Here is a 25,550-nt window from a genome sequence, read left to right as displayed (position 1 = left end):
TCATCAAAGGACCACTGAGGAAGGTTTAAGTACTGTATCACTTCTTGGTAAGAATAGCTAAGGACATGCCTGACACGATGTGCCTACAGAAGTGACAAAACATGAAGGGCCAACAGAACCTGTGAAGCACTGTATTCTTCCCCAAATATTTACCCTGAACATAAGGAGGCCTTTACACCTCGCTTCCAACTTATAGGAAATATACAAGGCAGAGACATAAGTTAAATCACACCACAATTAGATAATGACAGAATGTAAGACATTCCTCAAAACAATTGACCTTCCTACTGCAAAACATCAATACCATGGGAGCAAGAGGAGGCCACTGGTCTAGATTAGAGGAAATTAAAGAAATATAAAGCCAAAATACTTTATATGAACCTTAATTAGATTCTGGCTCAAAAAAAGCTATAAAATGGGCAATTAAGAACATCTGATTATGGACTAAAAATTAGTTATTAGGGAATTATTTTTCATGTTTTTATTATTATAATGATATGGTACGAAGGAAATTGTCCTTCTTTTTAGGGCATGCATGCTGAGGTATGTGAGGCTGAAGTGTCACAATGTCTAATACTTTCAAAATGTTTAGCAAAAAAAAGTACACATGCTCACACACATGTGCCTAAGAGTAGGGAAAGCAAATATGGCAAAACCTTAACTGTTGTTAAATTTGGATGTTGGGCATTTGGGTGATCATTGTACGATTCTCTCAACTTTTCTATATATTAGAACATTTTCCAAATTAAAATTTATTTTAAAAAATAAAAATCAAAATTACAACAGCAAAAAATAGCTAATGTTTACTGACTGTGTGCCATGTGCCAGCCAATGGTCTAAGACTTTATATTAGCAGCTTATTTAATTTCCATAACAACTCTATGAGACAGATTCTAATGTTCTTCTCACTTTAGTGATGAGGAACATATTCAGTTATACAGTACAGATCTCTCAAGGAAAGAACATGGGGCCATTTCAAGGCCAGTTTCTGATGGTGAATGATTCCACTCACAGTAAATGCCAAAAACAGACATGATGCAAGCTTGGAATGAAAGCCACCTGAATTCCAGATTATTCAGTGCTCTCCTGACCCAGGAAACTCATGTCTTCCATTTATACCCCTTAAATATTCATTAATGCAGCTACTGATATCACTAAAGCTCCATCTATTAGGAAGCTGTATAATAAAATGACCTCTATCCTACCAGAATATTGTTCAGTTTTTAATTTAAGGGTCAACTCGTTCCATTTTGATAGCAAGAAGGGGAAGCACTGCATTTATTGCAACTCTGCAACTAACAGTTGTGGGGCTTGGACGTGGAGGACATAATTTTACCTTCCTGGGCCCTTCTCTTGTGAAATGAAGAGTTTGGCCAAAAAAGTATAAGATTCTTTCCAACTTGGCCTTGTTGTAACCGGAACTTAGAATAGTCAGTTTCACAACCAATCAGTTCTATTTTGTTCAATTATGGAATTTTTTAAACAAAGTTTCTCAGAGCTGAGCAAATCCTTCCCTTCTATGGGAAGTTTTATGGTTCTATTTTAAAAGTGTCCTCCACAGCTGCTCCCTGGCCCCTTTTATGGTCCATGAGTCTGTTTATCTGGTAACCAAGTGTAGAGACCCCTTGTGACCTGAGGCAAGAGATTCAAGGTTCAAACATGCGGGCATGGTAGGGGCACTTTAAATTGCAAGCCTGCATCTCGGAACAGAAATCATCTGAAATGCTAAGCTCAGTCCCAACCTCCTCACCTCAATTTCATGTCCTTAATAGTAGGAAATGCACTACGTACACCTTAAACTACTCACAGGTCAGGAACCATCAGATGGAGAAATAGCACAAGAATTCTGCTCAAATCTGTTTAGTCTTCAAAATTGTCCAGCCAAAGAGCCGTTCCATCTTCAGGTCAGTGAGTGTGGCCAAGGCCAACTTCTCCAAGTGGTTAGAGGTGATATGGATTCTAATCCTCTAACTGAATCATCAAACGGGTTTGATTTCTACACGTTGCAGGCGGGTCTGCAGTTACCCCCATATTTCAGCTGGAACTCTTGAAGCAAACTGCCATACAGATGACTGCTCCCAAACTCCACCCACCTGCCAACCTTCCATCCATCTTGCTGCCACCAGCCCCGCCCCAACTCCAGCACCCTCCTGGAGTGCTTCCTCAGCATTTTCTTACTTAGGGAAAGGTTTTTAGCAAAAGTAACTTTGCATTGTGATTGATTTTTCACCTTTATTTCGCACAAACACTAAAAATATATATATATGAAACGGAGGCATTTCAAACTTCTTTTGGAAGGGATTTAAGGTTGCCTCTACTGTTTGTTGCCATTGTTAGTTTTAAAGATATGTATATTGTCAACTTCAAGATGTAGCCCTAAACCCAGAGCCCCGCAGGGTCGGGGGGAGTCCCTTTACCACCACCACCCCCCCCAGCAGCCGTGGGAACTAGACCTTTCTGGTTGCCAGACTTGGGTGGGAACGTGGAAAGGCCTTGCCCCACTTTGACTCTGCCATCCTTGCTCAGAGGCTGACCTCCCTCCCTCTGCCCAGGACACAGCACCAGTATTTCTAAATCAGGACCGAACGCAACAAAGTGTAAACTCTACATTCCATTCCTTCTGTAAGAGAGTCCTGTGAAAGTTCTCTTCTTGAAAAGGGGGTGGGGATGGGGGGAGCTACCACTGGCTGCCTGCTTTCAGGGCAAATCCTTCCATCTCCCCATAGAAGGAGACTTTGAAAGGAGACTGGTTAGGGTGATGCATCATGCCCCAAAGGTGGTCCATGTATATTCTGCTACCAAACAATTTCATTTTAAAATAAGGTTGGGGAATAATGCATGTTCCTGACTCTCAGAGATTCACACTGACGTGTTAAAGGTTCTGAGAAAAACAGCTGTTTGTTTTCTTTGTTTGTTTGCTTTTATAATTTATTTTTTTTATAATTTATTTATTTATTTTTGGCTGCATTGGGTCTTTGTTGCTGCGTGCGGGCTTTCTCTAGTTGCAGCGAGCAGGGGCTACTCTTCGTTGTGGTGTGTGGGCTTCTCATTACAGGGGCTTCTCTTGTTGTGGAGGACGGGCTCTAGGCATGCGGGTTCAGTAGTTGTGGTGCGTGGGTTCAGTAACTGTGGCTCGCGGGCTCTAGATGCAGGCTGAGTAGTTGTGGCACACGGGCTTAGTTGCTCTGCAGCATGTGAGATCTTCCCGGACCAGGGCTCAAACCCATGTCCCCTGCATTGGCAGGTGGATTCTTAACCACTGCGTCACCAGGGAAGCCCAGAAAGCTGTTTAAGTTTAGTGCAAGATTTCCAAAAGCTATTTGACCGTACTGTCTTTTTTTCTCTTTTATTCAGCACTTATAAACATCTCTTCTGAAGAAAACAAACTGGGAAATGCAGGTTTAATGGAAAATCGTGACCTTTGGTGTTAATAAATCTAGATTGGAATCACCATCGTATTGTTTACTTGCTGTGGGGCCCTGGGAAATTTAATGAACCTCTCTGAGTCTCTGTCCTGCCATCTTTAAAAGTAAGCTAATAATTCCAACCTCATGAGGGTACTATGAGAATGAAATAAGTGAAGGTATTATTTGACACCTGATGGGAGTCCAATGAATGGTAATTGCCATTTATAAAAATGGCACCTTGTGGAATGGCGGTTGTGAGGCACTTTCCAGATTCCCCCTTCCAGAATAAAGGAAGGAATTATTTCCCCAGCTGCTGAGAATGCTCAGCCCTCTTCAGGAATTGTCTTGGCTGGAGAGAGCATGTCAATGACTTACCCCATCCTTCCAGCAGCTGTGGAGGGGCCAGGGTTACAAAGGTCTGACCCTCTCACCCAATATGGGGACCTGTCTGAAGGGTCACCTCAGCTTCAGAGCTTCCTGTAGGGTCGGCTAAGGCTGTCCTCCTCCCCCAATCCCACTTCCCTCTGCTCCCCTCCCCACTTCTTTCCCCCCTTCCCTCCCTTCTACAGGTGTCAATCCAAGAGCACTCGCTAAAAAACCTCCAGCACACCAATTTCCACTTCAGAGTCAGCTTCCTGAGGACCCAGCCAGCACCACTGTGATTCTAATAGCCCACCTTCCATCAGGACTTTGATGGCAGGAAGGAAAGGCAAGTAGGGCTCAAACAGCCTAAGCAAGACCCAGATTTAGGCATCTAATGAAGTAGGAGTTCCTTAAAGAAATGCATCTCATGCCAGGCAAATGTCCACCCCAACCATGTCTCTGACAGGTTCTCTCAGTAGCAGGCTATGGTATCACCTGAGCAGCTTGAAAACCATGGGGCCTGTCAGACCCATCCCAGACTGTCTTAGGAGGCACTTTGGGATGACACTGAGAATCAGTATTTGTAACAAACCCTCCAAATGATGCTGGTGTGGGCTACTCTTGGACCACTGTTAGAAAATCAGTGCTGCAAACTTCTCCTTTAGGTGTGGCAGGTCAGATAGCCTGTGCCATAAATGCTCAACTCTGCATTCATTGTAGCATGAAAGCAGCCACAGACAAAATGTGAGATGAAACAGATGGCTGGACTCCAATAAAACTTCAGTTACAGGGCTTCCCTGGTGGCGCAGTGGTTGAGAATCTGCCTGCCAAAGCAGGGGACACGGGTTCGAGCCCTGGTCTGGGAAGATCCCACATGCCGCGGAGTGACTGGGCCCGTGAGCCACAATTACTGAGCCTGCGCGTCTGGAGCCTGTGCTCCACAACAAGAGAGGCCGCGATAGTGAAGAGGCCCGTGCACCGCGATGACGAGTGGCCCCCGCTTGCCGCAACTGGAGAAAGCCCATGCACAGAAACGAAGACCCAACACAGCCGTAAATAATTAAATAAATAAGTCATAAAAAAAAAAAAAAAAACTTCATTTACAGAAACAGACCGCAGGCCACATGAGTCCGTAGGCCATGCTTTGGCACCCCCACCCTAGACTCTTATTTTTCAAGGCATGATCCTAGGATCATCAACTTCACCTTGGACCCTGCTAGAAAAGGCTGGTTCTCCGGCCCAGGCCCAGAATTACTGAATCAGAATCTGCAATTTAACAAGCTGATCAGGTGATTTCTACTATATTTGAGTTTGAGAAGCAATGCTATATAGTGTCCATTGGAACAAGGTCATAGATCTATACGGCCATGACCTAGTTAAGCTTCTCTCTGTTCCATGATTACAGAGGAAAGATTGGAACCTTCCCAATCTGTGCTAGGTATCTTGCAAAAGTGTGCCACGTAGAGCAGGTCAGCTCAAGTGCCCCTTTCCTGGGCAAACCAAGTAAATTCTGACTTTCTAACTGGAGGCCAGTGGTTAATTAATGCAAAAGACACACATTTGTAAAAAGATATTATCAAGCTGATATGGGAGCCAGGTGGGGGTCAAAGAAACCTTTTAATCTTTGTGGAGAAGTAGAGTGGAAGAGACCATCTGGATTGCCAGGCACAAGAGCTCATCTTTCTGACTCATGCAATCCTGTTTTTCTGGCAGAGGATATTTGCAATATTGTATTAGTCAAATGATTCTGCAACATCATTTAAATGACATAAAATGTCTGCTTGTGTCTGAGCATGATTCTGAGGGAAGACTTGTGCCAGCCCATCTGTCTCTCTGGAGAATAGATCCAGAATTAATTATATTAGAAAAAACAGGCTCATTTTGACAGGATGACCCTGGTAAGTGCATATAAAAGGCCTATATTCTAGAACTGTCCTCACAAGGGGCATCACCAGCATAAGGGCAGATACATCTTGTCCTGCCCTCCACCCATGCCCTGACAAAAGCCCAGAGATGCTTTCTTGGTTGGACTTAAGCACTCCATCTTCTAAAGCAGTGATTGGCAAACTTTTTCTGTAAAGGGCCAGAGGGTAAATATTTTAGGCTTTGTCAGCTGTAAGGTCTCTGTTACAATCACTCAGCTCTGCGCTGTAGTACAAAGGCAGCCATAGACAGTGTGTAAAGGAATGAGGGGGACTTGTTTAATAAAACTTCATTTACAAAAGCAGGCAGTGAGCTGGATTTGACCTACGGATTTTAGTTTGCTGGCTCCTGCTCTAGAGTGTGGTTTAAACCACTGCTTCTCAAATTGTAATGTGCATAGAAATCAGCAGGGTGTCTTGTTAAAATGCAGATTCTTATTCAGTAGGTGAGGCCTGAGACTCTACATTTTTTTTTTATCCATTTATTTAATTTTTGGCTGCATTGGGTCTTCGCTGCTACACGTGGGTTTTCTCTAGCTGCTGAGAGCGGGGGCTACTCTTTTGTTGTGGTGCGCAGGCTTCTCATTGCGGTGGCTGCTCTTGTTGCGGAGCATGGGCTCTAGGTGCGCGGGCTTCAGTAGTTGTGGTTCGCGGGCTCTAGAGCGCAGGCTCAGTAGTTGTGGCGCACGGGCTTAGTTGCTCCGCGGCACGTGGGATCTTCCCGGACCAGGGCTCAAACCCGCGTCCCCTGCATTGGCAGGCAGATTCTTAACCACTGCGCCACCAGGGAAGCCTGAGATTCTACATTTTTAACCAGCTCCCATATGGTGATGATGGTGGTGGTCTAGAATCATGTTTTGAGCAGCAAGGATTGAGTTTAGACCAGAAGCTCTCAACCTTGGATGCACCCTGGAATCCCCTGGAGAGCTTTAAAAATACCATTACCCAAGAGGAATGACAACAACGCCTGGTTCCTACCCTTACCCTCTGAAGTTGTTATTTCACTGGTCTGGTTGTGACCTGAACATCAGCTTTGTTTAAAGCTCTGCAGGTAATTCTGATATGCAGCTAAAATTAAAAATCATTGTCAGGATAGAATCTGGAAGTTGGGGCATTCATGTCAACTGTTTGGTAGAGGAAGAGATATTCCCCCAACAAACACTTCCTGAGCATTTAGCATGTCCCAGGGAAGGTCATCTACTGAGTGTGGGAAATGCAGGTGGAGTGAAGGACTTGAAGAAAATTGTGAAAATTCAGAACAGGTTCTCAGAACACTAGGAGAAGATGCAGAGCAGCGGACAAAGGGATTTCCCAGTGCTGTAAAGGGCCCGTTGCAGTTAGAGACATATTCAACTGAATAAAAGGAAGAATTTGCTGACAGTAAAACTGTCCAAAGTTGTCATGGGCTCCCATCGGAAATGGTGAACCTCTGTCACTGGATGATTTCAACCACTGGTGAAATCAGCACTTTTCATGCACAAAACCTAGGTATCAAGAACAGCCTAGCAGGGTGTTACTAGTAATTTTGGCTATTAGGAGTTAAACTGCCAACCTTTGCAAAAGAATGACTTTAAAAATATACTTTAGAATACAGTCAAGCCTGTTTCTGTAACAGCATTCCTCTTAACTATTTGCATTATTGATTCACTTTGAGTGGAAAAAAAAAGGCGTGGCACAAAGTTAATGCCAGGAATTGCACACAACCCACTAACTCTCTTAACCTCATCAGCAGAGGTGTTGTATCTCACAGGTAGCATCATCCATCAAGTGTGGAGTAGTGGAAAAAAAGGACTTTGAACTGCTGAGACAGATGGTACCATGGTAGAGGGGGATCCAAGAATTGAATTTGGAGTGGGGATGTCGAACCAGCAGCAGTTAAAACTCCTTCCAACTCTGATACTTGGTGATTCTAAGAAAACACCTGTGCTTCTGTTTGTTCTTTTGGTTTGAAAGTAAAAGCTTCCTATTAAGAGGGAGAATGAATCACTACATAAATTATTCAGGGCTTGAAGTCCTTTAGAGAATTGCTCTCTGGTCTTTTGAGGCAGGGATCTTCTCTTACAGCCCAAGTCTGGGTCAAGCCTGCATTTATTTTTCAGATGCAGAGAAAGGCCACACATAGATAATTAGGCCATAGGTAACTAGGCCTCCTCGATCTCGTATCTTTATGATTATCAAAAGCATCACCTTGTGCATAGCTTGCAATACATTATTTTCCTTAAAGCCCAGAATTGTTGTTTGGCCTAGATTAGGTGTTGCTGCAAAGGGATTTCATTGCTAGCAAGATGCAGTGTGACACAGCAGCGTGCCTGCATTCACGTGTCAGCTTTGCCACTTTCCAGGCAGTTACCTAAGACAGGTTGCTTTCTGCTCAATGCCAGCCTCATCATCAGTAAAATGAGGATAATGGTACCTATGTCAGAGGGTTAGTATGAGGACATGATACAGGTCAAGTGCTTAGATTAGCACCTGGCAGGTACAAAGATGAGTATTCAGGCTACATTAGTTATTATATAATTCCTGCCTTGTAGGAGCTGAGAGAAAGATACACTTAAAGGACACACTTCTACAACACATGCAGCCAACAAAATAAGAGCATAAAACAAAAACAAAATTAGAGAGTGGGTATTTTATTACTTTTCTTTTATAGATTCTACTTGTTTTTAAAATTAAGCACCAACTCTTTAGCTTGGCATCAAAGTCCATTATGATCTGATGCCAACATTTCTACACACATGACACATTCTTCCCCATTAAGTAAATAACCTATACTAGAACCTAACTGGACCATTAACTGTGATCTAATGGGCTCTATACCTTCTTATCTCTAAAAACTTAAACCTGTGTGTAATATACTTTTTACTCACCTTTACTGGTCAGTATCTCCCCACCCTTCACTATCCAGGCCAAATGACTTTCTCCATGAAGACTTTCTTTATAACCCCAGCAGACAGAATGCATTTATCCTTCTCTGTGACGTCAACACTTTATGCCACCGTTACCATATCTATCAATCATATACTCCCTTGGTTTAGAGTTATTTTGTGAAGCCCACTAGGTTTTAAGTACCTTGAAAGACAGAAATTGCCCCTTATTCATCTTTACATCCCATCCTCTGATCTGATCCCACCATCACCACCTTCACAATGCAGGCCATGGTGCCTTATACACTGTAGGTATTTGACAAATACAGGCTGGGTCTGTGAATCTCTGGGGTATAGGAGAACATAAGTGTGGAGATGGGGGAGAATTTCCTATGTAGCCCAAGTAAGAAAAGAAAAAGCATATAACTATAACCCAGGGGCTTAACCACTTATTAAAATTTGATACTCAACATCTGAGAACAAATTCTTGCACACATGTAGTATTAGGCATCTTTTAGGTGCTAGCCACACTCACACCCCCTTCTAAAAGAACTGTTTCCCCTACTCAGAGATCCTGATGAAATGGTGGATGAGTCAACTGTGTTGTTCTACCATAGTTCACCCTCCAGCCTGAGTTGATTGGATCAGGGCAGCCAATTCACAGAAAGCCTGGTTACCCATAGCCTCACAAGACAAGATGAGCTCAGCCAATGGCTCTCCCACTGAGAATGTCAAACTGGGACTTGAAGTATTCAACCAAGAGCTATAAACACCAGAGTTGCTGTAATAATAACAACAACACAGCTGTATTTATTGAGCATGTACTATGTGTCATGACTATGTTCAGTATTTAAGGACATTATCTTAATTACTCCTCACAATATTCTGTGAGATTGAGGCTGTTATTAGCTCCATTTTATAGATGAGGAAACTGGATCACAGAGAAGTTAAGTGATAAATCAGGAGTCAAACTCAAGCAGTCTGTCTCTAGAGTCTATGCCCTTAACCTCTGTGCCGAAATGTTTGTTTCCCCAGGACAGGACAGGGCAGGGTGAAATGTCTGAAGACTGAGAGATGAGACGACGCTTTGAAGGTCACAGACAAGCCAAGGAGTAAGTGGAGGAAGCCAGTCTTCGGAGGAAAACAAAACAACAACAGAAGGACGGTTGAAGAGAGAAACGTAAATGAAAGATTACACAGTGGCAGAAAGACCTCATTTCCCGTCAGCTGTAAAATTCCCAGGGGCTTGGCAGTATTGTGTTTCCTGCCATAGAATTTTGTAACCCAGCTGCTTATGATAAACTGACTTTGGTATGAGTTAAATTGAGTGGGGCTTCTTTGCAATGAAAAGAACCCGTGTGCACTTGTTCAAAGCCTGTGTTTCCATATTGCATGTTCAACCTGTGGACTCAGAGGCCCCACTCATTGCATGGTCCCCAACTCAGCCCTGCTCCAACTCTGCAGACACTCTGGCTCAGGGAAAAATTCCTTACTCAGAGTCACAGGACCTTGTCGCAGTTCTAGCTCAGCCATCTTATTAACTGTGTGACCTTGAACTGGGTCCTTGATGTGTCTGAAACTTAACCGCTTCATTTATAAAGTGGGTGTCGGGGAGGGGATGGCCAACAACAAAACATTTGTCCTGCCTCCTGCCTCCAGCCAAAAGTTGTGGTTGCAGTTTAACTAAGTTAACAGAGTAGGGGAAGAGGCTGTGCAAAATATGGAGCACTCTTTTAAGCATAGCATTCCTTAGGGCTTGTTTGTAAACTACGGCTTTTATCACTGGTGCTGGGCCAGTCAGTAAAGAAAATGGTAATGTTATCACCATCGCATTCCCTTACTCGTGTCTCTGTTTACAAGGTCACAGGTATTGCCAGAAAATACTGACATTCCTTTCTTCTCACTAATGAGTCAACTCTGGAAGCACCAGTCTCTATCAGTAAGACATCTATTTTTCCTCTGCTCTGTGTACTCATGAGTGGAAACACACTCCTGGGCTGGTTCTCCCAAGTCTTGGCTCCGAGTCTTCCCATTTCTCTGCTTCACCAGACCTTACCTACTCTGCCAACTTGGGCCTATATGGCCTCCTCCTCACCCCCAACAAGAGTTGTGATTGCTGTCCAGGGAACCCTTAATTGACCGGGAAGAAACGTACTTGACAACAAAGAGATGGCGGAGACAGATATTAGCTTGAGAGTCAGGCCAATTGTGTGGTTCTCTGATATAATTAAGATCAATTGTATCTTGTGATACAAGACAGAGGGGTTTTAAATCTAGTTTAATTTCTTTGGTGGGTTTGTTAGTAAATGAACCTTCCTTATAAATATTATTTTGTGGGGTTTTCCCAACTTCAGAAATGTTTATCATCTCAGCAAAACTCCAAAAGTCACTAAATCATAGTCTTCCTATTTTGTAACTCATGCAGACATAACCCAAATTTCCTATAAATAAATGACGAGATAGTTTATGCTTGCTTTATTAAGTTAGGGAGTAGGGAGGATCCTGAGACATGGGAGCCCCGAGGTAGGCTGGCAGATAAAACACAGGACCCTCAAGTTAAATTTGAATTTCAGATAAATAATGAATAAACAACTGTGGATGGAAAATGTCTCCTGCCGTATCAGTAGACAAAGGATGTGGCAGCCATTAAGCCAGCAGTCATTGCAGCCACTCCCCTGAGAAGTACACTGTGCACCCCGAGAGGATTCAGGACACAGAAAAACAGGATACTGGCTCTAGATAGTTATCAAAGAAATGATTTCAATGAGCCCAGACTCTTGCATCTTCCCATACATAGAAAAGCGCTAAATTCATTAATTTGAGGTGTCTGTTTTTTCTTTAATTAGCAGTAATCTTTTGTTTTAACTATCTTTTCTTTGTGTTTTTGGTTTTGGTTTTGTTTGTTTGTTTTGCAAAAACTCCTATATATCCTGGCTCCTACCTTACCTTTTTTCTTTTTTTTCCCCTTACCTTTTCAGAAAAGTCCCTAAGAAATACCTGAGAGGCTGTCTCCCGGGCTTAAGGCCTCAATATGTCCACCAAATAAAACATAATTCTCGGGCTTCCCTGGTGGCCAGTGCAGGGGACACAGGTTCGAGCCCTAGTCCGGGAAGATCCCACATGCCGTGGAGCAACTAAGCCTGTGCGCCACAACTACTAAGCCTGTGCTCTAGAGCCCGTGCTCTAGAGCCCGCGAGCCACAGCTACTGAGCCCGCGAGCCCCAACTACTGAAGCCCGTGCGCCTAGAGCCCGTGCTCTGCAACAAGAGAAGCCCCCACAATGAGAAGCCTGCACACTTCAACGAAGAGTAGCCCCTGCTCACCACAACTAGAAAAGCCCGCGCGCAGCAACGAAGACCCGATGCAGCCAAAAATAAAATAAATTAATTTTTTAAAAAACATAATTCTCAACTTTTAGGCTGTGCTTTTTTTTTTCAGCCGACACAACCAATTTTCCATGGGATGAACTTATACTAAGAAATTATTTGTTGTTAACTGAAATTCTAATTTAACTATATTTTTATTTGCTAAATGTGGCAACCCTATCCCATTCTGACTCTTATTAACAGATAACATTTAAATTCTGCAGTCCTCAGAATCCTCTATAAAATGAGAAGTCTGAACAAGATGAACCCTCAAGTTTCCTACAGCTCCATAATTACATAATTCTGTGACTCAAATACTAGTGAACAACAAATGTGATGTTGGGTGAGTGATTTAATCTATGAAAGGATCAGTGTTCCCATCTTCAAAGTAAGGATGATAAAGCCAACATCACAGAATTGTTAGATGAGTGGACCTTTGTCAAAGAGACAAAGCCAGACATTAACGTGGTGAAAACGTTTTATTCAATAAGTACTTACAGTTAGGGAAAGAGCTGAACTCCACTCTGATCTGTGCAGGGAGGATGAGCTAGTGGAGGTTGAGGGGGGCAATTGGGGGCTCCAATAGAGGAAGTGCAAAATTACAAACGCTTAGTGTAAATCGACTAGCCAGCTGTGTCAGCTAGCTGGCAATTACTGAAACAAGGAATCTATCCTCCCACCAAGACTGGGAGACTGAGGCTCTGGATTCCATTTCAAAGGAATAACTTTTAGGAGAATTCTTGGCGTTCCAGTGGTTAGGACTCTGTGCTCTCACTGAGGAGGGCCCAGGTTCGATCCCTGGTCAGGAAACTCAGATCCTACAAGCCTCTTGGCACAGCCAAAATAAGTAATAGCTTTTAGGTCCTTGAGAAAAACACTCCTGAGTTGTAGGAGATACATATACATCTCAAAGTGACAGAGGAAGAATTTACAGTTGTAAGGGTTTTTTAGTAAATGCTCTAAGAAAGGGAGATCAGGGGCCTATTGTCAAGGATTGGCTAGAACTGGGAGTAAGTTATTTTGACAGCCCTGAGCTTCTCTAGCAGGAACTCAAAAGGGGGCTGGGTCATCCCAGGAACATGGCCTTAGGCGCTGGAAGCCACAGAGCATTGGCCTCTAATACAGGGGTTTGAATGGAGTCCTCTTGTGCCCAGATCTCTTTGCACTTCTCACCTTCAAAAGTGCCTGGCACAGGAACTTGTGCTTAACAAATAACACTCCTGTTATCACATTAGATGTGAGGTCTTCCTCCTGGGGCCCTATCTGAACCGAAGTCCCCTGCCTTGGTCAGGGAATACCTTCCTGCTCACATTCACGCTGTCAATAACAAAACTGAGTTTGGTACAAGCAAGACAGGCTTTTATTCAATGGCCAGAGAATGTAGAAGAGGAGCTCATGTTCCCAAAGGGAGGAAAGTGGGGAACTTTTAAGGTGTAAGGGGCAGGTGCATCATCAGAAACTGGGGAGAAGGACAGAGACTTCCAGAAGCAGATGGCACATGCAGTCCCTCAGGCTCCCTTGCACATGGCACAAATTGTGCCTAGCAGAGTACAGATCTCCCCTTTGGGTGGAGATCTTAGTATGGTAATGAAGCAAAGGTAACTTTCAAACACCTCCAGACTTCACCTGCACAGGTACATTCCTGTGGTCAAATCAGAGCCAGTTTGAGGTAGCTGACCACTGTAAATATCTCAAAGCATATATCTCTCAAAGTACAGCTGCAAAGCATCTCTGCCAAACACCAGGAACTTTTGAAACAAACACAGAGATAAATCGAGGCAATGAAAGTGGTGACCTTTAGCCTATTTTGCCCACTATCTTCGATCTAGCTGGTTAAGTCTGGTTTTGTGGGGGGCCTTTGTGGCATCCTGTTGATAAAACACAACTAGCCTGTATGGTTAAAAACAGTTTTGGGGCCTGGGGCCTGGCCTGCATAGCAAGGGTGACAATTCCTTTATTCATTCAAAATACTAAAAGATCTTTCATAATCAAATTGTATCCAACCAGAATTTTTTACAGTGTGAAGAAAGAGCATTTGATGCAAAGTTTGAGTGTAAGAAGGGGAATAGAAAATTTGCTTAACTTGCTTAAAATATCATTGTCTTAAGAAATTGTCGGCAAGCAATGGACATGCTGCAGTTTAAAATGAATCTTATTTTCCATTAAGACATCTCTTAAGACTTGCCATCAATGTTTTTGTTGACATGGAATTGGTGATTTACAGGCACAAAATACAGATACTTAAATTATTCTAGAATTTGTACTGTACGTTAGCTCTCAGCTTGCCCTCCCTTAGTCCAAATACAAAGATTTCTCAGTTTCTGAATAGGTCAGGGTACTACATTGATTTAATCATATCTATATTGCTGCCAGTCTGAGCTGGGTCTGGGGAAGAGCATATGTCCTATTTTTGTTTCCCTTTACTCATTAGATTTCTATTTTTAAATGATACTGAATTGTGAGTTTCACTTAATGCTCACAGAAGCAGTCATGGATGGAATTGTATTCCTCCCTGAGTTTTCACAGATTCAGGCTTTGTATAAATAGCCCTTTTATCCTTCTCAGATGAGCTCCTCTCTCTCCACTCCAATGGCATTACCCTAGTTCTAACCTTCATCACTTCTTGGCTGGATTATTCTAATCATGTTTCACCTGGTCACTCTACTTCCAGTTTCAGTTACAGTATCTGTTAGAATAACTTGCATGTGAGAGAAGCACAGACTAAGAGGAGTGATATAAATGAGATAGAACTTCTCTGGTGCTCAAAAATCTGGCTGGCGTGGCAGCTCTGGACCATGGGGGCCTGGCTCCTTCTATCTTGCTGCTCTGCTCTGCTCTGCCACATACTCCCCATGTTGCAGTTCAGTCTGTGGAGAAAGGGACATGGATGAGGGGGCAGTACCTTTAAAGGCATAACCCAGGAATTGCACTTCAGTTCACATATCCCATTGCCCAGAACTTAGTCATATGGCCCACACTTAGCTATAAGGCAAGCTAGAAAATGCAGTCTTTATTTTGGACAGCCATGTGCCCAGCTAAAAAATTGGGTCTCTATTAGGACAGATAAAAAGGAGAAGGATATATAATAGTGATGTCCAATATGGTAGCCACTAGCCACAGGTGGCTATTTACATTTAAATTTATTAAAATTAAGTAACAGCATAAATTCAGTTTTTCAGATGCACTAGCCATGTTTCAAGTGCTCAGGAGTGTAAGTGGCTACATACCATGATACTGGCCAGCACAGATATAGAACATTTCTATCAACATTGAAAGTTCCACTGGATAGAGCTGATATAGACAACCAACAATCTTGTTCACACCCCTCCAATTCTTCATACAAATGTCATCATATAAACTGATCACCTCATTTGTGTGTTTAAAGTTTTTCAACAGGTCTTTACTGCTTTCAGTATAAACTCCAAATCTCCTTAGTTTACCACATCAGTCCTTTGTTTAATCTGAACCCTTCTTATGACTCCATCTTCATCTACTACAATTCTCCACAAACGCCTTTTACTTATAGCATGTGGAATTGCAGGTCTTGAATCACATCATGCTTTTGCATATGCTGTGCTCTGTTACCCTAAAATTGAGTTCACCTCTTGGTGGGTGTCAAGCCAAAAGACCCTCTACCTTAACTGCTTACAAAATCCCTCCTTGAGATACTTCACTCCTCAATCTCGAGTGGTACAGGGCCAAAGGTCAGTCTTCTGTAATTGCTTCCTGCTGAGAATGGGTGATGTAGTCTCCCTAGTTAGAGGAGTGAAACTCTCTTGCTGCTAGAGCTGATAAGTTTTGGAGTCCACTGAAGCAGAGTCTGAACCTCGCTTAAAGAGCATTATTCTAGCAGTTGTAGGAGAGGCACAGCAAGAGAGATAATAAACAGCAACTTTGCAACCATCATTAGCAGAGATATGAGCCAAGAGCCTCCTCAATCAAACCATTTTTCTAATATTTTCCCTAAACTAGGAAGGGGATCATTCAGAGAGGAGATTTGATTTTTCATATGCATCATAAGTTGAATCACATTAGAAGACTCATCAGGTATAAAAAACAGCATTTGGTATATATTATAGCATAATTTCCTCCTAGAGAGACTGTTAAAATATCAAGGGCCATGCGTTTTTGTAGGACCACTTTTTTTTTTTTTTTTATCATAGAAACATTTGAGTTCAGCAGATTGACAACCTGATTACTATCATTTTAAGGCTTGCTGGGTAATATGCATTAAGGCCTCTATGTGAGTGATAATATCCTCTATTTTTTATTTCTAAATGCATTCCCCTCCTCAACAGCCAAAGCAGATGTACAATGCATGTTTATAGGCCACAAAACAGGCCACTCTGGTCAGCATAAAGTTTGAGTTAAATTATGTATTCATCAGAATGACTTCCTCAATTGGAAAATTTCTTTTATCATTTCCCCTTTTGATTGCAAATCTTTTGATAGATCAAAATATCTGTCCCTACATGACAGGGTGGTTGCTGCCTGCCATGGGTCCATCATGTCCATCAATGCTAAGCCTTCTTTTTGTTCATATATTTGCCTAGTTATCCACATTTTGGAAAACTAATCAGATATAGTGAACAAGCTCAGAGATATGTTAATGGGGAAACATTTTATAGGCTATACATGTTATTATACTGAATTGTCACACTAACATTGTACACATGCTTTTAGCAGTAGACTTAAAGCAAGCCATGATACATGCCATGAGTAGCTGTGACAATTTCACTAGAGAATTTCCTTCCCATCCTAAACATTGGGGGAAATTTCAATGTTGATAAGGAGACAAATGTTTTGTAAACAACTCAATTAAATTAGTAGGATGGGTCTTACAGGCCTCGTCCAGATTTTCGGGTCAGCTGCCTACCACTGCTGTTGTCTTTTTCCCTTTCTGGTGTGGGTGTCCTCTGGGGTAAGCAGTCCTTTGTATAGACCAGTCCAATGCAGAGTCCCTTCTGACAAAAGTCATTTTAATAATTCAATTAAACTTTACAATAATATAACATAGCAGCAAGGAGCTATCTGGGAAGTGAGTGTTAGGCAGTAAACACAGACCTCAGTTAACAAACTAGAATTTAATATCCACAGAAACATAATCTTTTTCTTTCTAAAATTACCCTCATTTCTACCAAATATAGCCAGATTAAGACTAATTTGCTTGCAAAATAAGTCTGGCTAATGGACCACATAGGTTCTTTTAAATTGACTGTGCTGAAACTTTTCATAAGGTAATTAATCCTTTCTGTTAACAGTTTTATGAAGCCATCAGCGTTTTCATTAAGATTCTTTAATTTCTTACCCAGTTCAGCAGTATGATCTGAAATTTATCAGAAACCTGTAATTGTCAAAAACTCCTTCCTGTGAATCTTCTTGAAGATAAAGCACTTTTGCAAAAACATTGGAGTAAAGCAAAAGCTGCCTATGAATGATAGAAGACTCTAAATGCATGATGAAACACCTGATCACAATGCAGTTGACAAAGAAACTTGGTTATAGTAACTAGAATTATGACTGATAATATTTTATCAGGACATACCAGATTTTTAGGAATTTATATGATTTTTAGAATACCTGTATTAATAAAATTTACCCATACACCCATACAGATTTTTAGGAATGATTTTTAGAATACCTATATTAATAAAATTTACCCATACAGCATAACCTAAGAAGGCTTATCACCAGTCATTTTACAATACTTCCCATGTAATTTAACATACCAAATAATCCTAGTTAATTTAGTCTCTCTCTGAGATGTCTCAGGGTTCCTCCAAAGCATCCCAAAGTTAGCTGGTCAAAAGAACTTCAATTAGTATTTGATATTTGGGAAGATTGTAAAAAATATCAAAAAGTTTCAAAACACCTGGTCAAATAGGATCAGAGGTCACTGTGAAATACCCATTCACTTAACCAAAGTGATAATAAAAGATCTCATAGGCAAATACAGAAAGTTCCAATCAGATCTCTCAAAAGGCAAAGAAACTTATAATCTATTATCAAAAGCAGCTCAACACTCTAAGAAAACTGTTTTCCCAGCAGAGAGAGAAAACCAAACTCCAGTCTTGCATCAGCCTACTCTTAATAACGAAGTTCATTTACTTAACTAAATTCAATCTAATCTTAGCCAATCCTAACCATTTACAAAACTCTTTTCTCAGTGCTCCTTTTCTACAAATCTTCTATAACTTTCTATATCCATATACTTTGCCCCTTATTTTCTTTTCCATTCAGAAACAACTAGTTCTAGAACAAAATACCTTTTTATTCCTTTAGCAAATGAATTTCTATTCCTCATACCTTCTTTTACTCAAAACATGCTTCCTATTTTACTCACATACTGAAATATTTCCCCTATGATTTTAGTAACTTTAATTACATATAATTTTAACCCTTAAAAACCTTAATCTCTAACAAAAACCAGAAGCAAGTAATTGTGAACTGTTTGTTCCACCAGCACTTCCCGATTGGCAAACTTATGAACACATTCTATAACCTCTAGAAACATACATTTTCTCATAGCAGAATATCTTTCCTTAATGTGGTATAAGACATGCATTTAATAAACCCAAACATCTTTAGTTTCCCTCTCATAAGAAGACAAAAGTAGGTAAACTTAGACCTATTTAGCAATTAATGTTCCAGTATTTTATCTTATTTGAAATGACCTAGTCAATTAATTCATTTAACTTAATTTAGTTTCAAGCTACCAAAATCTGGAAAGAGTATTTTTAAAGTAGAAATTCATAAAACATAATTGTTCCTAACAAGCTCACCTTAAAACAAAACAAAACAAAACTCTTATCTCACATCTAATTTACTTAAAAGTTTCATTGTATAAGGTTATTTTCCTTGCTGACAAATTTGCAACAGGTATAATACAATCTTACTTGACTTCTAGAAAACCTAGGTACAATAAAAGTATTATACTTAATGTTGATGACTCTAAAGACATGTCTATATTAATTAAACCAACAAGTTTAAGCTAGCCTCAAAACCAGATATCAGTTTAATATTAAATATTTTCCAGATCACATGAACCCAGAATTCATTCTAGTCAGTTTCTTTTTATGTTTCTGAGAATTTATATAAGCACTTAATTTGCTTTAGGACAACTAAATAGAGCTCATTCACAAATTAATTTTGGGGCTTCTCTGGTGGTCTAGTGGTTAAGACTCCATGCTTCCACTGCAGGGGGCACAGGTTTGATCCCTAGTAGGGGAACGAGGATCCCACATGCCGTGCGGTGAGGCCAAAAAATAAAAAACAAAAAAAACAAATTAATTTTGATAATACCATCCAGGGGTAAAGACATTTCATATCTGTAATGAACAAAGACATACTTACATCCACACAGACACAGAGATCTCATAGTTTTCCTGCTTGAGTTTAAAAAGTCCTCTTTTTTTTTTCTTCTTCTTCTTTCAGTCTCAGGAATTAAGAATGGTCTAGATAAAAGTTCCTGAGAGCCTGGGTAGAACATTTACATCTCAAAGGCACAGGGAAAGAAATGCAGGTTACTTTTAGAAAGCCAGTTGTTATTAACTGCATAGCAAAACCAGTTTTAGAATGTCAGAGGAGCCCCATCTTGGCCATTTCCAGGGTGAGATTTCCTAGTATCTTTCTTTCCTGACGTCCCTTTGATGATGTATTCCCTCTTGGAGAGGGGAACACCTTTGGGTTGTCAACACTGAAAGTGTGTCTCTGGTATAGAACAAAAATTCAATTGGTTCTTCCCTTACTTCTAAGGTAATCCAGGGCTCCTCAGGGGAGATTGGGATGGTGTTTTGAAGATCCAGTTGGGGAGCCCCCAGGCCCCATCAGTCCTTTTCTTTGGCTACTGGGAGCTGAAAGGAAGGGTGGTGAGCTCAGGCCTTCCCTCTCTGGGGAGAGTCAGAGCATTCCCTCCTCCAATGTCCCCTTTCTTGCAGTAAGTGCATTGACTAGGTCCCAGTTTTGCTGGAGGCCTGCATGTCTCACATTGGGGGCAGGGGCCATTCATCCATACTGGGGTGGTTCACTTTTTGTCTTCATTTTCTTCTTTCACCATGTTCCAGTTACTGAAAACTCTAAAGGCCACTTCAACTAGTTGGGAGGTGGGGGTGTTAGGTCCCACTGCAATATTTTGAACTTTGCAGCAAATATCTGGAACACTCTAAGATATGAACTAGGTGTTTATTACTACTGCACTTCTTGGATCCTCAGAGTCCAGGGTGGGGTGTTGCCTAAGTCATTCTCTAATCTTCTCCAAAAAGGTGGAGGGGTTTTTATCCTTTCCTTTTATAAAACAGTTCAAGTTGAAAGATGGTGTTATAATTTAATGAGCCATTCTCTGGCCATTTCTCCTAGTTGCCTAGTTGGTATTGTGGCCAGACAGTATTACAAAAGAAAATAAGTTGTTTTTTGTCATTGGGGGTATAGCTACAGAGTTTCTGATGACTCAGAATGCACGCTAATTGGCTGTCTGAGGGAACAAATATCTGTTTCCCCATATCCTCAGATCTTGGTTGAGGATTTGTCTTCAACTACCAAGAGGTCTATAATAAGGGCTGATGGAGACACAGATTCAGCCACCCTTAGCCCACTGAAAATTTTCTTCTCTATAGAGTTAGTAATAATTTCTTCTAATCAATAGTTTAAAAGTATATATGCAGGTTGTTCAGGTATACCAAACTGGCACCCCTCTAGAAATAATTCAAGTTACCAGGACCCCCTAGCAAGGGCCAGTACCAGGAGAGACACAGATTGTCTCACTGAAGGCTTTCACAATAAGGCATCCTTCACCCCCCTTGAGATGGGGACAGAGCCCTGAAGCCAATTTGTGGGATAAATGTCACTCACCTCTCCCCAAGGGACTCCTTAAATCAAGATGTCCAGAGTGGCCATTGAGCCTGTTCAGTGAGTTGAGGTGCACAGACTTGACAAGTCAGGTGCCAAGAGGGATTCTCCTATGCCCTTCCCCACAGGTCCTCCAGCAACATAGATAAATTCACCTGGGTGAGCTGCCACAGCCCACTGCCTAGCCTATTGGGAGCTGGAGGAATCCAAGGGGGTTAGGCGAGATATCCCATCTGGGCCAAAATTTGTTACTGGAAAACTGGGTTCACCTCTTGGTTGGTGTCAAGCCAAAAGACACAACCAAGCCAAAGAGCAGGAGAAGGAAGGATTTATTACTTGCAGCAAGTAAGGAAAACACCAGGGATCTCTCCCAAAGGAATGTCTCCCCAAACAGCAAAATTGGGGAAGTTTTAAGCTAAGGGTACATGCATATACATTCATAGTCATGGCTTAAGCAGAGGGGAATTCAGAATAGAATTGGAGCTTAAGTCAACAGGGTCCAAGCTTTAGTTAATTGAAGGCACAAGGGTCAAAAAAGGTCAATATGCCCCAGATTATGGAATGTTTTTCTCTCACTCATCTTCATCATGTAAACCAAAACAGCCTATCTGCCAAGGCCTCTTTTTTCTCTCTGGATCTCTCTTCCCATTGGTTTCTCCAATTGTTTTCATCATGAAAGTCTAGGAACTGGGCATGAAAGAGGCAGGTACTCCTCGAAGGTCAGGTGTCTTAGTCTACTTGAGCCACTATTGAAAAACAACAAAAAAAAGGCTGGGTGGCTTATCAACCACAGAAATTTATTTTTCACAGTTCTGGAGGCTGTAAGTCCAAGTTCAGAGTGCCAGCATGATCAGGTTCTGATGAAGGCCCTCTTCTGGGTTGCAGACTGACTTCTTGTGTCCTCACATGGTGAAGAGGCCAGCGAGCTCTCTCATGCCTCTTTTATGAGGGCATTAAACTCATTCATGAGGGTGGTGGTTGACCTAATCACCTCTCAGCATCCCCCCCCCAATACCGTCACATTGAGCATTAGTATTTCAACATATGCATTTTGGGATGAGGGCATAGACAATTAGGGAATGTGGGCAAAACACTAAGGACTAAGATTAAGATAGCATTCCTCTTTTCAGGAAAGGGGAAAGGATGGGAGCATTTACATTTTAATAATTGCTTTACTTTGTCATATTCGTAAAGAGACATATTGAAAGCCAGTCCCAGAACAAGACTTGCAATCAGAGGTTCACGCAACCTTCCTGGGCATCTGGAGTCACAGTCTGGAGCAGAGCTGCTACTTTCTGATTGGATGATGGCAGCCGAAGGACTAGGTTCCAGGTGCTTCCTAGTATGGTCAGCATCCAGTCCAGGAACTCTGTGTCCCTCAACAAGCAGGGCAGGTGTTCTCCCAAGAGATTCCTCTGCAGCTGGCATCTGCTCCTTCACAAATCCTTTCTTCTAGGCAGAGGCTATGCAAATAATTTTCTGCAGTTCTGCAGAAAGAAGAACTCGTATATTTTTGAGCTACACAAAAATGTCACATCCTACTAATGTGAAAAACTTTCCATTTTCTTCCACTCCAAAACGCTAATCTCTAAGTAGATTTTAGTACCTTTTTTCTGCAAACATACTCAGGACTTCTCCTCAGAAAGATTCAAATGGACACCTCACCAAAAAAAAAAAAGAAAAAAATGTAGCAGTGTTTATGTAAATAATCTTAAGCTGTTTCATGGTTTTTATTTTTATCTTTTGAGAATTGCTTTCACTTCTGGGGGAGAGTCACCAACAATGAGGTTGATTTAAATTTGTGATCATATTGTTTAAACAAGCCACTTTCAGTTAATACTCCTGCATATTATATTCCTTCAATATTTCTATGGAAGACACCACTGTAGGTCAAGGTATTTTATTCTTATTTGATCTAATTTTTATCTCACTCATTTTTTTCCCCCTTGGGTAAATGCCATTCACACTGATGTTTCTAAACCTAGGTGGCCATTCACAAATTTTCCCCATACTGACCACATCCCCTCTTTGACCAAGCTGTTGTACTGTATGAAAGGCTGTGTGTCGTCATGCCCATCATCTCTTTCAAAATCCATCCCCAGACTTCCTTCTCTCCTGCATCCCATTACCTAATTAGCCTCACCACAATTTGCTAGCTCCTTACTGTCTTCTGCATGTTCCTAAGTCATTGCTAGGATGTGACCTGACATCTGCTGGTTCATTGTTTTCTTAATCTTTCCTATGTTATTTCATATCATTATGTTTTACCTATTTTTATTAGTTATTTCCTTTGTGACCTTTCCCTCTCCCACCAATTCACTGAGCCCAGGGGCTGGACAGAGCAGTTCAGTAAACCTTCAATCCATGTTCATTTTTCTGACTTTTAGAAAAAAAATTTAAAGAAATATACTACTTTGAAACTTAGGGAGAGGCAGTCTGGCACACTGAAGGGATCTGAGTCTTTAATGTTAGACAAAGCTAGGTACAAATCCTAGTTTTGCTTTTGGCAAGTTTCTAAACCTCTTAGCCTCCTTATCTGTGAAATGAGTAAGATAATGTTTATCTCCTGGAGTTCTTGGGGAAATTAATGAAATAACCATGGAAAGCACCCTTCTAGAGCTCACCAACTTGGCAGGTGTTAAAGGAAAGGAAACTAGAATTATGGGTGAAAGAATTCCCCGCTTTCCAAAGCTCTCACTGCATGCAAAGTAAACACTCCTAACAGGCTGGCTTAATGTCCCCTTGAGAGTCTGAAGTTTAGGGTGTGTGGGACGGTGTGGATAGGCTACCTGGAGGGGGCCACATCTACATTCCAGGGGTCATAAGGGAAAGGATCAAGAAATCAGCCATAGGGCTTCCTTGGTGGCACAGTGGTTAAGAATCTACCTGCCAATGCAAGGGACACGGGTTGGAGTCCTGGCCCAGGAAGATACCACATGCCGCGGACCAACTAAGCCCGCGCACCACAACTACTAAGCCTGAGCTCTAGAGCCCACAAGCCACAACTAATGAGCCCACGTGCCACAACTACTGAAGCCTGCACGCCTAGAGCCCGCGCTCTGCAATGAGAAGCCACGACAATGAGAAGCCCATGCACCACAACAAATAGCAGCCCCCACTCACCTCAACTAGAGAAAGCCCGCGCACAGCAACGAAGACCCAACAGAGCACAAAATTATTTATTTATTTATTTATTTATTTATTTATTTATTTAAAGAAAGAAATCAGCCATTTGGGACTTCCCTGGCCATCTAGTGGTTAGGACTCTGTGCTTCCACTGCAGGGGGCACAGGTTTGATCCCTGGTCGGGGAACTAGGATCCCGCATGCCACGTGACGTGACACCGCCAAAAAAAATTAAAATTAAAAAAACAAAAATAAAAAATAAAAACAAACATTATCATTTACGACTTTGAAGATGATTAAAAGTTGTACATAGCTTAGTTCATCCCAAGAACCCTACCCCTCCCCCCCCAAAAAAATCAGCGATTCATTCACTATCCTTTGGACCTCTTATACAGCAAGCCCTCTGAGTTTAGGTTTTTCCCACAGGACCCTGATTCAAATCTACTTTTTGGTTTATTTGGAAGCTGCTTGGATTAAATAAATAAATAAAAGGATAACACAAGCATCCCTGAGGAGGACTTCCTCCTTTGAGTTTCTCATAGAATCTGAGTTAGACAGTGCTTGTCATATGACAGACAAGGAAAGGTTTTTTTAAAATCTACCCCAGAACCTCGCACAACAGCCTAGGTGTAGCTGACCTTGAAAATGACGAAGGAATAAATGAAAGGAGGGATGGAGAAATGATGAGGAAGGAATAAATGACACAGAGCCAGGACTAGAACGCAGACAGAGGTCCTTGTTTGCTGCTATTTTCATTACAATTTCTTTCAAGTTTCGTGTCTCACCTCCTCCTTTACAATTTTTCTTCCTCTGACCTCCGGCTCTTCTATTTTCTCGCTCCAACTCCACCCCTTCTACAAGTGAGCCGCCCTTCTAGCTCCCCGCCCCTCCCCGTGCTCCTCTCCTCCGCCACGAGGCCCCTCCCCTCCGCCCCGGCGCTGCGGGATGAATGGCAGAGTTACCGCTGCTCCACTCTGGGCGCTGATTGGCCGCCCGGCGCGGTGGCGCGCCGACGGCCGCGGGATCACGCAGACGGGCGGGGCGGACGGGGGCGGGGCCGGGCTCCGCGCCGGGGCGGGGCGCGGGCTACCGTGGGTGGAGGAGCCGGGAGGCTGGAGGCGGGAGGCGCTGGGGCCGTTTAAGCGGCTTCCCTCCCGCCCCCAGCCGCCTGGTCTGGCTCCGGCCCTGTCCCGACCCTCGGCCTGGCCCACTCCGACCCTGCCTGGCTGAGTGGTCCGCCGGGCACGCGGCGGCCTCCGGAGCAGCCCAAGCCCATGAGGGCCGCGCGCCCGGCCGCCGGCGCTGACGAGACCGAGCTCCTGGCCCACGAGGAGGAGCAGAGGATCAATGCGGTTCCAGAATCGATTCCAGCGGTGAGAGGGATGGCGCCCCCGCCCCACCGCCCGTGCCGAGACCGGGTCCCGGATCCCGTCTCTTCCCGCGTGGGTCCCGGCTCCTCACCTGGGTCCATCCCCTGTGGATCCCGCGCCTCGGCCGGGGACCGGCTCCCGGGGTATTCGCCTCCCTGCTATCCCTGGGTGATCCCCTTCCTCCAAAGACCAGGATCTCGTGCCTGACCCGGGTCCCCCCTCGCGATCTGCGGACGTCGGATTCCCAGACCTCGGACCACGAGCCTGCCCTCCTCCCGTGGTATCCCATT

General features: G+C 42.7%; 2 protein-coding genes across 19 annotated transcripts in view; one reads left to right on the top strand and one right to left on the bottom strand.

Annotated features, from left to right (window-relative positions):
- Positions 1-25,550, bottom strand: part of LOC309649736 (uncharacterized protein) — a 68,671-nt gene that overhangs the window by 34,748 nt on the left and 8,373 nt on the right. Inside the window, exons 1-3 of one of the 11 annotated variants that reach the window (XR_014257268.1) lie at positions 24,676-24,829; positions 22,372-22,425; positions 12,463-22,244 (exon numbers count right to left, since the gene is read on the bottom strand). The exons of 4 other annotated variants lie outside the window; for them this stretch is intronic. Coding sequence is in view for 1 of the 7 variants with exons in the window: in XM_082440167.1 (XP_082296293.1) it covers positions 22,144-22,252 (109 nt within the window). In the remaining 6 variants the exon portion in view is untranslated. Of the gene's footprint in view, positions 1-12,462; positions 22,253-22,371; positions 24,523-24,675; positions 24,830-25,351 lie in introns of those variants that run through there. 6 more of the 11 variants (XR_014257266.1, XR_014257267.1, XR_014257269.1 and 3 more) reach the window with 6 other exon arrangements.
- MMD (monocyte to macrophage differentiation associated) overlaps positions 24,959-25,550 on the top strand; it is an 80,698-nt gene continuing 80,106 nt past the window's right edge. For 3 of the 8 annotated variants that reach the window (XM_082440160.1, XM_082440159.1, XM_082440157.1), the window contains exon 1: positions 24,959-25,263. In XM_082440160.1, the coding sequence (XP_082296286.1) occupies positions 25,238-25,263 (26 nt within the window). In that variant the 5' untranslated portion in view covers positions 24,959-25,237. The remainder of the gene's footprint in view (positions 25,264-25,550) is intronic. The other 5 variants (XR_014257255.1, XM_082440161.1, XM_082440162.1 and 2 more) reach the window with 3 other exon arrangements.

Source organism: Balaenoptera physalus (assembly GCF_965194825.1).
Source record: "Balaenoptera physalus genome assembly, chromosome: 20".
NCBI classification, from domain to species: domain Eukaryota; kingdom Metazoa; phylum Chordata; class Mammalia; order Artiodactyla; family Balaenopteridae; genus Balaenoptera; species Balaenoptera physalus.
Note: the sequence above shows the minus strand (reverse complement) of the source record. Positions and strands in the feature narration are given on the sequence as shown.